The sequence below is a fragment of the Coptis chinensis genome, chromosome 2, assembly GCF_015680905.1.
Source record: "Coptis chinensis isolate HL-2020 chromosome 2, ASM1568090v1, whole genome shotgun sequence".
NCBI lineage: Eukaryota > Viridiplantae > Streptophyta > Magnoliopsida > Ranunculales > Ranunculaceae > Coptis > Coptis chinensis.
The window spans coordinates 7,968,547-7,980,179 of NC_141457.1; the positions used below are offsets into that span (position 1 = coordinate 7,968,547).

At 38.4% G+C, this 11,633-nt stretch overlaps 1 protein-coding gene across 1 annotated transcript; it reads left to right on the forward strand.

The window, feature by feature from the left end:
- The first annotated feature begins 4,483 nt into the window (after positions 1 to 4,483).
- On the forward strand, positions 4,484 to 9,641 carry LOC147514678 (subtilisin-like serine-protease S). The gene is made up of 11 exons (XM_086584620.1): positions 4,484 to 4,668; positions 4,894 to 4,985; positions 5,110 to 5,207; positions 5,293 to 5,433; positions 5,564 to 5,675; positions 7,098 to 7,635; positions 7,751 to 7,845; positions 8,036 to 8,275; positions 8,463 to 8,577; positions 8,685 to 8,889; positions 8,979 to 9,641. The coding sequence occupies exons 1-11, from the start codon at positions 4,597 to 4,599 to the stop codon at positions 9,524 to 9,526; spliced, it is 2,256 nt and encodes a 751-aa protein (XP_086440746.1). The 5' UTR covers positions 4,484 to 4,596; the 3' UTR covers positions 9,527 to 9,641.
- The last annotated feature ends 1,992 nt before the right edge of the window (positions 9,642 to 11,633 follow it).

Genomic DNA, 11,633 nt, shown 5'->3' on the forward strand with positions numbered 1-11,633 from the left:
GATCTCCATGAAGAAAAGTTGTCTTGACATTTAGTTTCTCAACCTCTAGGTTCATCCTTGCGACCAAACCTAATACAACCTGATAGAAGTCATATTAACTACAGGAGAGAAAATTTCATCAGTTTTCAAAGTCAATACCTTTGCTTTGACCGAATCCCTTCACAACAAGGTGAGCTTTGTGCCTTGGATGTGGATTATTCTCCTCATGCTTGACTTTGTAGATCCACTTATTCTTGAGAACTTTTTTTCCTTTCGGTTTCTCAACGAAGTCATAAGTGTGATTCTTATGCAAAGAACCCAACTTATCTTGCATGGCTTTCAACCATTTCTCCTTGTCTTGACCTTCAAGAGCCTCTTGATAGTACATAGGTTCTCCACCATCATATAGTAAAACATACGTATGTGATGGATACCTGGTTGAAGTTTGTCTTTCTCTCTCGGATCTCCTTACCCCATCTTCTTGTGGCTTAAGAGGATGCACTTCTTCTTGCTCAGGTGGTGGTTCATGCACTTCATCTGTATCTTCTATATCAATAGGTTCTATCCAATCATGAGTAATGTGATCATCATCATGAGTTTCAAACCCATGGTTCTCTGCATTCTCAATGCCTTCTGCACATTCCACAGTAGGAACTTATGGTTCTAAGTTAACAAGATCATCAATGAAAGCTTCTAGCTTCTCACCATTTTCAAAGTCTGCTATTGTTTGGTTTTCAAAGAACATAACATCTCGACTTCAGATTACCTTCTTGTTGATCGGATCATAAAGTTTGTAGCTAAAATTTTCATCCTCATAACCTAGAAAAATGCACTGCTTGGCTTTGTCATCAAGCTTGGATTTCTCATCCTTGGGAATGTTAACAAATGCTCTGCACCCAAATACCCTCAAGTATCCATAATCAACATCTCTACCTGACTATACTCTATCAAAATAATCACTAATCAAAGGCTTCGAAGGCGATAGGTTGATCACATGTATGGCTGTGCACATTGCTTCTACCTAGTAACTCCTTGGTAACTTAGAGTGAGACAACATGCATTTCATCCTCTCTACAATGGTATGGTTCATCCTTTCGACTATACCATTCTACTGCGATGTCTTGGGAACGGTTTGCTCATGACAAATCCCATGACTCTTGCAATACTCTTTAAATGGCCCAATGTATTCTCCCCCATTATCTGAGCGAATACACTTCAAAGGCTTCTCTATGTCTCTTTCCTCCATGCTATGGAAAATCTTGAACACGCCAAGAACTTCATTTTTTTGTCTTCAGACTATATGCCCATATCTTTCTTGACGCATCATCAATGAAAGTCAAAAAGTACAAAGCTCCCCCATGGGACTTTACTTTCATAGGACCACATAAATCTGTGCCTACTAACTCAAGGACATTCTCCTTTTGGTGAGAAGTGAATCATTGGAAAGACACCCTGTGTTACTTTCCAACCAAACAATAAGTACCTCTATTTAAATGTGTACCTTTGATGTTTGGCAAGACCTTCTGCTTGGCAAGAACTTCCATGCCTTTTTCTCTTATATGACACAATCTCTTATGCCATAGTTCGGAGGAAGCTTCTTCTTGTGCCGCATTCAACTCTGTTTTATACAAACTAGCTTGTGTCTTGTAAAGCGAGCAAGTTTTCTTCCCTTTGGCTACTACAATGGAACCTCTGCTTAGTTTTTATACCCCGTTACCAAACGAGTTTTGAAAGTCATCATCATCTAACTTCCCAACAGAAATTAGGCTTAGCCGAATGTCAGAGACATATCTTACATCCTTGAGTGTCAAGGTGTAGCTGACATTGGTTTCTACATGAACATCACCAATGCCTACAATCTTAGAGACTCCATTGTTACCCATCTTAACCTCACTAAATTCACCACAGTTGTAGGTAGTGAAGAAACTCCTGTGCGGTGTGACGTGATAGGACGTTCCTGTATATATCACCCACTCTGTATCATGGCATGAGATACTAACACAACATAATCTAACACAATTCCCACTAGACCATCGTCTACTAGTGTAGTAGTATCTCGGCCTGTGCTTTCGTTCTTCTTTACCATGTCTTCATGTACACAGTTATTATTTTAATCCCTTTACAATGTTCTATACTCATACATGAAGTGACCCTTGGTGGCACAATAGTAACATTGTCTCTCTGCCTTAGGAGTTCTAGCTTCACCCCTATATTTGCTTCTGTCATCAACTCTAGAATGAGATGGTTTTCTAGTCTTACCTCTCCCCCATTTCTCTGTGACAAGGATCTTTGAGTGAGAGGATCTGCTTCGTGAACCCCTTTTTGTCTCCTTATTCAACAATGCCCCGGTAGCCATATCCATGGAAATGAATCCATCTTTAGCGGCTCCGCCAAGAGAAACTGCTAAAGTCTCCCAACTGTTAGGTAGAGAGTTTAATAGTAGAAAAGCCTCAACTTCATCACCCATATTAATCTTCATCAAATGCAGGTGATTGATGGTATTATGTACTTCATTAAGACGCTCAGACATCGAGGAACCTTCTTTGTATCTCGTATTAGCAAACTTCTTAGTGAGTAGTACCTTGTTTCCAACCGACTTCCTCTCATAGAGGTATTCGAGTTTCTTCCACAAGCCAAAAGTGGTAGTCTCTTGGGATACATGGTGAAAGACACTATCGTCAATCCACTGTCGAATGTATCCAATTGCTTTTCTGTCAAGCTTGCTCCACTCAACCGTGACAATTACGTCTGGTTTTACTCCTCCATTCTCAATGGGTTGTGCCAAGTCATTGCAATAGAGCAAGTCTTCCATCTTGGCTTTCCTAATAGTGTATTTACCTCTATTCAGACTAGTCGTGCGAGTATTTATAGAATGATCCATCTTAACAAGCTATTTCCACTCAAACCTCCTCTTAGGAATTTTATCAAGCACCTTCTGAGCAAGATTTGGATAACCTATTTTGTGATTAATCTAACCTGGCTCTGATACCACTTGTTGGGGAAATAATACCAATCGATCTCCACTAAGATAGCTTGCACTTGGACTATCTACTACTCCAATAAAAAAATATAATCTTTCACTACAACCAACAACCACAAATATAAACTATGGATATAACTATCACAAACAGACAATAGTAATATAAAGAAAGTAAAACATAATACAACACAAGATGTAACGTGGTTCGGCCAATGATGCCTACTTCCACAAGAGCAAATCCTTTTATAAGTATGGGAAGGAAGATTACAATCATTCCTCTCAAGTCACTCCAAACTTACTAGATCACTCCTCTCTCCTTACAAGCTTTTTCTCTTTGTAAGGGTTTCATTTCAATTTTGATTGCTCACAAAATTAGGTTTTTATTCAAGACTTGGTTTTCCAAAACTTAACTTTTGTTTTTATAGTAATCAAATTCGGGCCTCGCAAAATTTTTTGTGTTCTTGTGAGAAAAATCAGAACTTGGTATGTTTAGGCATGAGTCTTGGCGCAGCTCTTGGCAAGGTTAACTGAAGGCCAAGACGCCTCTATTATATTTCCAGTTTCCCAAACTCTAGTAGACATGTTTCATGAAAGGCTGAAAAAAAAACTATATTCTTTTTCACGGCAAGCGCCCCCGCTACCGAGGCATCTAATCAACTGAAGGAAAGGCCATTTAACTTCTTCACAAGAACAATGCCTGTTTTTTCCTTCTTCCTCATGTGAGGGATAACTCTAACATCAACAACCCCTTGAGCTTAGGGAAAGTCCGAGAGAATGCGGAGAGACAAGTTTTGGGCTTGGGCCTTCGTGGCTAAGTGGACTTGGTAAAGTTGGTATGGGATTATCACGTATGGCATGTTGGCTATGGAGTCAACTTCCAAATTTTGTTTGACGACAGCTCCCAAATTTTGACGACTCTCTCGCAGTTAATACTTAAAACAGTGATGGATACAAAATTGTTTGTTGAGTCAACAATCATCTGAAAGTGATATGGCAAAACAGATATCGCTGAGGCTCTCAATATGTTCCTTTGAGATGCATACCATACCTGTATTATTGCAGTAGTGACACTGTACTCCATACTAGCTAAATTTTCAGCTGAGTTTTAAAGCAGTCTAAATTTATTTTGACTAGTAAAAGTATTTGGCGATACACGCGTTGAAGTCCAAATCAACCAATTTGCGGGGAGGAGCCGAATGAAATTGTTTATTTCTGCCTATCCAAGAAATATATATGAAACTGTTTTGTACCCTAATTGGACATAAAAGGTAGAAAGTAAGGCTCGGTAGGTCACTTCGCAAGTGCTTCACAGGCCAGCTGGTTTTAAACAATCCAGCTCCATTAGTCCATTTAGTCCATTACATATTTGTCCGAATTGCAATGTTCACCTAGTAATTCCTCTTGACACAATAAGCCGGCTAGTACGTGCATGCCACTCAGAACCTGTTAAAACTGTTATATGAAAATATATCAGTAGCTTTTATCAAGCCGGCATTGCTATCAATGTGTCTGAATGGTTCACAATGCCAAAACTACATAATGAACAATCATCTGCACTTTCATGATCAATACATACCATTCAAAGTATCTTCAGTTCTATTCTTTTATAACTAATTAAGCAACAACATTTTCAAATCATGAAATTATCTATAGCTCTAACCCTTTTCCTGTTCTTGAGACTTACTCTGACAAATGGGATTAAGCCTAAGGTCAGGCATGCAACAATATCAATTTAGTAGGATTTATTTGATTACCGTTATGCTTTGGCAATGAGAATAGTGGATTTTTTGAAAAACTTAGAAGATATACACTGCTTTGGATTCCAACTATATGCTCTTTAAGACAGACATTAAAACAATATTGGTGTATGTACCAATATGCTGTTGCTTACCTTTTTTTTCATTAAGTGCTTAATTAAATTTTTTTGTCTGCAGCATTACATTGTTTACATTGGGGAACACTCGCTTCCAAATATGGATTCTGTAATCTCAGCTAACCATGAGATGCTTGCAGTGGTCACAGGAAGGTAAAATCCAAATATTTCACAAATATGTGTAGGCTTCTAATACTAGCTTTTATTATTATATCAAAGTAATCTTGGAAAGCAATTGTATGCAAATGCTAAAAACACTCTCAAAAATTATTCTTAGTTTTGATGGAGCGCAGCAAGCTGCAGTTCATCATTACACTAAGAACTTTCGAGGCTTCTCGGCCATGCTCACACCAGAACAAGCACAAAAACTTGCTGGTAAGCTTGAGAATAAGTGAATAATGCGCAACTGTTTTGGGTTCATTATTAATATCGCTCTCTGGACTCTACAATATTTTTTCAGAGAGTGAATCGGTTATATCAATTTTTGAGAGTAGAACAAACCATGTCCACACTACTCATTCTTGGGACTTTCTTGGGGTAAAATATAACCAATTTCCGAAGGATTCTAAATCAGATGTGATCGTTGGCGTCATTGACACAGGTAAAGACCTTATGATTTGTTTATCTGATCTATTTGATTTTTCGATCATTGGTCCTAACCGATCAACTATATTTTTCTCATATAATATGCTTTATCCGTTTGAGAGTGAGCTTCATTTTTTACTTTCTAGGAGTTTGGCCCGAGTCAGAGAGCTTCAGTGATGAAGGATTTGGGCCCGCTCCTAAAAGATTTAAGGGAGAATGTGTTGTTGGAGATCAGTTTACATCGGCCAACTGCAACAGGTACAGAACGTACACTTTCGTTTGGTGAACTAGAGCTTAACAAGAGGGTTGTGCATATGGTTTGAGGGATGTCATATGATTCACAATGCCTCGATCTATATATTTTCCTGTATTCTCTTCTTTGTATATCCCCTTGTAGAAAACCTTTGTTCTAAAGTCTAAACTAATATATATATATATATATATATATAGGGGATGGTTATATGAACTCCACTAAAACGAACTCCAAATGAACTCCACCACTTAACTCAATGAACTAGAAACTGATTTTTGGTGGAGATGTTTTCCATACAATAGAGATCATCCTCACAAAAAATCAGCTCATTTGAAGATGTACAACCTCATCAAAAATCATTTAGAAAGTTATGAAATTATCCAACGGTCAAGATTTTTTTAATTTCGATACAATTTTTGACAAGGTTAGACATATTCAATTGAGCTGATTTTTGGTGGAGGTGTTCTCCATCATGAGATATACACATCCACAAAAAATTAGTCCGACTTATAAGATGAATTGAGAGCTAATTTTTTGTAGAGATATACATAATATGATGAAGAACGCCCCCACAAAAAATCAACTTAATTGAATATGTTTAACCTTGTCAAAAGTTATACCGAAATTAAACAAATATAGGCCGTTGGATAATTTCAAAACATTATAAATGATATTTGACGAGGTTGTACATCTTCAAATGAATTGATTTTTTGTAAGGATAATCTCTATTATGTAGAGAACATCTCCACAAAAAATTAGCTTCTAATTCATTGTATTTAGTGGTGGAGTTTGTTTGGAGTAACTTTATGTAGAGTTCATTGTATTTAGGGGATGGTTATATGAACTCCACTTAAAGTTACTCCAAACAAACTCCACCACTAAATACAATGAATTAGAAGCTAATTTTTTGTGGAGATGTTCTCTACATAATAGAGATTATCCTTACAAAAAATCAATTCATTTGAAGATGTACAACCTCGTCAAATATCATTTATAATGTTTTGAAATTATCCAACGGCCTATATTTGTTTAATTTCGGTATAACTTTTGACAAGGTTAAACATATTCAATTAAGTTGATTTTTTGTGGGGGCGTTCTTCATCATATTATGTATATCTCTACAAAAAATTAGCTCTCAATTCATCTTATAAGTCCACTATTAGAAGTGGAGTAACTTTGGAGTCACGATAAGGTGGAGTTAGTATAACCATCCCCTATATATATATATATATATATATATGATCAAGTAGCCAAAAGATAAAGGTTCACAACGCTTACACTGCTGATTGCAATGACCAAATTAAATTGGTTCATGGTCTTAAGATGTCCAGTTCAATACTAGGTCGCCATTAGTTACAAGGTGAACTGTTTAACAACTTAAATCTTATGGATTAGCAGCTTACTTTATTTTGACTTGGATTTTGTAGGAAACTGATTGGTGCCAGATTCTACTATAAAGGTTATGAAGCAGAAAATGGACCTCTTGAATCTCTTAACAAGACATTTATCCGGTCTGCGCGTGACACAGAGGGGCATGGCACCCACACTGCCTCCACAGTGGCTGGATCAGTAGTCAGTAATGTGAGCCTATTTGGGTTAGCCAGAGGAACTGCAAGGGGCGGAGCACCTAATGCTAGACTGGCCATCTACAAGGTATGTTGGTTCCACCAATGTAGTGATGCTGACCTCCTTTTGGCATTAGATGATGCCACACATGATGGTGTTGATGTTATCTCCATCTCTATCGGTGCAACACCTCCCCAACCTGACTTCTTTGGCGATGCAATTTCCATTGGATCTTTCCATGCATTCAGGAAAGGAATTCTGGTTTCTGCTTCAGCTGGAAATTCCGGACTCCCAAGTACTGCAACCAATGTTGCTCCTTGGATCCTCACAGTAGCAGCTAGTACAGTTGATCGAGAGTTCACTTCGAATGTTTATCTTGGAAATTCAAAAATGTTAAAGGTAATTAGTAATCAAAACATCTGAAACCATTAAATGCAAAACGTGCTTTAACTGGTATATCTCGTAACCTTATAGCATATGATTGCATTTGATCTTGACATACACTAGTTCACAGGGTAATTCATTAAATCCTCTTAAGATGGATAAACATTATGGGGTTATAGATGCCGCTGCAGCAGCTGCTCCTGGTGTCTCACCTGAGAATGCAAGGTATACTTATTCATAGATGTTTGAACCAAAGGCTCATTCATTAAATTTAAAACTAAATGTGCTTGCATTAAATTACAAGAAATCAAATTACGACCCCATGGTTTCAGCAAGCATGAGTCCAGAATCTGAGTAGCAATTGAAGTATGGACTATTCATTTTTTAATAATTCTGTACTTGTTCTGTTTTCCAGCTTTTGCAAAAACAATACACTTCATCATAGTTTGATAAAGGGAAAGATAGTTGTGTGCACCACTGAGACAGTCCTCGATAACCGAAGGGAGAAGAGTATTTTTGTGAGAAAGGGGGGAGGTGTTGGGATGATTCTCATTGATCCTATTGCAAAAGACGTTGGTTTCCAATTCGTCATCCCTGCTACTCTAATTGGTCAAAATGAAGCAGAACAGCTGCAAGCATATATAACGACAGACAAGTAAGTTGAACGATAATTTAGATTCCTTGCTCGCTATATGAGATAGAACCAATTGACATGTCCTTGAGTTTGTTGAAACAGGCGAAACCAATATATTAAGAAAAATCTAAGGAGAACATAGATGGTTTCGTTGTTAATAAGATGGATAATACACGCACTGACATGCATTGTCCTTTTTTGCCAATAGAAATCCAGTTGCGATAATCTATCCTACCACAACAGTGCTCAACTCTAAACCTGCACCAAAGATGGCTGTGTTTTCTTCGATGGGGCCGAATGTTATCACTCCTGACATTATCAAAGTATGTCTAAACTAGCATCTAGTAGATTTTCTTTGTTTCTTTTACATGTTTTGTGTATTTAGAAGAGTAAAAATAATAAACGCTTGAATTTCTCACTATGATCGCAGCCTGATATTGCAGCCCCTGGAGTTAATATATTGGCAGCATGGTCACCAATAGCTACTGAAACCACCGCAGAACGCTCTGTTGATTATAACATCATATCTGGTACTTCCATGTCATGCCCTCACATATCTGCAATTGCTGCAATTGTGAAATCTCGCCACCCTTCTTGGAGCCCTTCAGCCATAAAATCGGCAATTATGACAACAGGTGAGTCTTTGTTGTAGCAACACGTTCCTTTCAAAATTATGAGTAATTCTTTAAGTCCGCTGATGACATTTTTTAATGCAATGAAACAGCTACTGTGCAAGATAATAATCACAGCCTCATATTGAGGGATCCATTTGGTTCGCAAACCACCCCCTTCGACTATGGATCCGGACATGTGAATCCAGTTGCTGCTCTAGATCCTGGACTAGTTTATGATTTTAACTCCCTCGACATCATAGACTTTCTCTGCAGTAATGGCGCTGACCCTGCAAAACTCAAAAACCTCACAGGGGAGCCACTTACGTGCAAGAACCCGCCTACACCCTCTTACGATCTCAATTATCCCTCAATTGGTATTGCCAGCATGAATGGAAGTGTATCAGTTAATCGAACTGTGACTTACTATGGTACAGGTCCAACTACTTACCTGGCCTATGTGGAGAATCCGGAAGGCGTAAAGGTTGGTGTAACACCATACAAGCTTAAGTTTAAAAAGGCTGGGGAGAAGAAGACTTTCAGAATTAATTTCAGGCCGAATAAGAACACTAATAGAAGCTTTGTCTTTGGGTCTTTGACATGGAGAAATGGTGTACATGTTGTTAGAAGCCCCATTGGACTCAATGTGATATCAATTTAGGTGGAACAGTTAAACTTCTCTGATCATATATGTAATATTGTAATGTAGGAAACTATCCCAACCGTGGGTGGTGCTCATAGGCTTTTCAATTATCAAGTACTAATTACTTATATTATTATATGCTTTAATTAACACAAGTACCAACCACAAAATCTTAGTAATTTAAGGTTAGTGAGAGAATGCAGACCATTAAGCAGCTACGTCCCCCAAATTTTTCGAACAACTCCCTCAAGATTGAATGTATATATAAAGTTTAGCTTTTCCTCAATTCTCTTCTATTTAGGAAGCTAAGATATATAATGGGATTAGGAAATTATTAATTCATAGGATGAAATGAACTAGGAATCTAGCGTCGGATTATTGAAATGGATCATAATGTATGTGGTTGTTGTTGGAGTTATCCCTCACATGAGGAGAGAAAAGGAGTTGATTTTTGCTTGGAAAAGTCAGAGCGCGACCCACGCTCAGATTGGTCTTGACCCAGGCGCGACCCGCGCTCATGTCTTGGTTGACCTCTAGTACCTTCAGCGCGACCCATGCCCAAGTCTATTTTTAGAAGAAATTTGGGACCGCAAGTTTGCAATAAGAGTTAGAGTTTTTGGCAAAACCTAACACCCAGAAAACACACGAGAGGCAGCACAAAAGTCAGAGAAAACTAACCTTGAAAGCTATCAAGATTGAGAGATAACCTTTACAAAGATACAACCCTGTAAAGAGATAAGAGTGATCTAGTAAGGTGAGAGACTGAAAGGAGAGATTGTAATATTCCTTCCCAATTTATAAAAGACTAGCTCTTGTAGAAGTAGGCACCATTGGCCGAACCACGGTATATCTTTGTGTTGTGGTATGTGTTTAATTCTGCTTTACATTATTATCTGTTGTTAATAGTTGTTTAGCGAGTTGGGCATGTTAGTATAGGTTGTAGTTGATATTTAGAATTTGTCTGGAGTTGAATTGTATTCAAATACAAGTTATCTGTGTAGTGGGAGAATCGATTGGTATTGGTATAAACCCTAACAAGTGGTATCAGAGCCTTGGTTATATTAGCCTAGGGTGTTATCCAAATCTTGGTTGGAAGGTGTTTGACAAAACTCCTGAGAGAAAATTTGAGCTTAAATAATTTGTAGAGATGGACAAGTCCGTGAACACTCGCATAACGAGTCTGAATAGGAAGAACTACACTATCTGGAAAGCCAAGATGAAAAACTTGCTATACTGCAAGGACTTGGCACTATCCATTGAGAATGGGGGAGTAAAACCAGAAAAGACTGATGAGGCTGAGTGGAAAAAGCATGACAGAAAAGCGATTGGATACATTTGACAGTGGATTGACGACAATGTCTTTCACCATGTGTCCTTAAGAGACTCTGACCTTCACTTGTGGAAGAAACTCGAAGACCTTTATGAGAGGAAATCGGGTGGAAACAAAGTGCTGGTCGTTAAGAAGTTTGCCGACACGAAGTACCAAGAAGATTCTTCAATGTTTGAGCATCTTAACGAATTACAGAATACCATCAATCAGATGCAATTGATGAAGATTGATTTGGGAGACGAAGTTGAGGCTTTGTTTCTATTAGGCTCTCTACCCGAAAGTTGGGAGACATTAGCAGTCTTTCTACACGGAGCAGCCAAGGATGGAATTGTTACCATGGAGATGGCTACCACGTCTTTGTTGAATAAGGAGACTAGAAGGAGTTCAAAAGACAGCTCCTCTCACTCAGAGATCCTTTTCACAGAGAAACGGGGGAGAGGTAAAAGCAGAAAACCATCTCGTTCTAGAGGTGATGACAGAAGTAAATCTAGGGGTGAAGTTAGAACTCCTAAGGCAGAGAGGCAATGTTACTATTGTGCCACCAAGGGTCACTTCGGATATGAGTCGAGAAGAACGAAGAAGGGATGAGAAGAATAAGCGTGTACATGAAGACATGGTGCAGAGGAACGGAAACACGCATTGCAGAGACTTCACCGCACTAGTCGATGATCTAGTAGGAATTATGTCAGATTGTGGTGTGTGCTGTCTTAGTACCTCATGTCAGGATACAGAGTGGGTGATAGATACAGGAGCATCTTATCACGTCACACCGCACAGGGGATTCTTCACTACCTA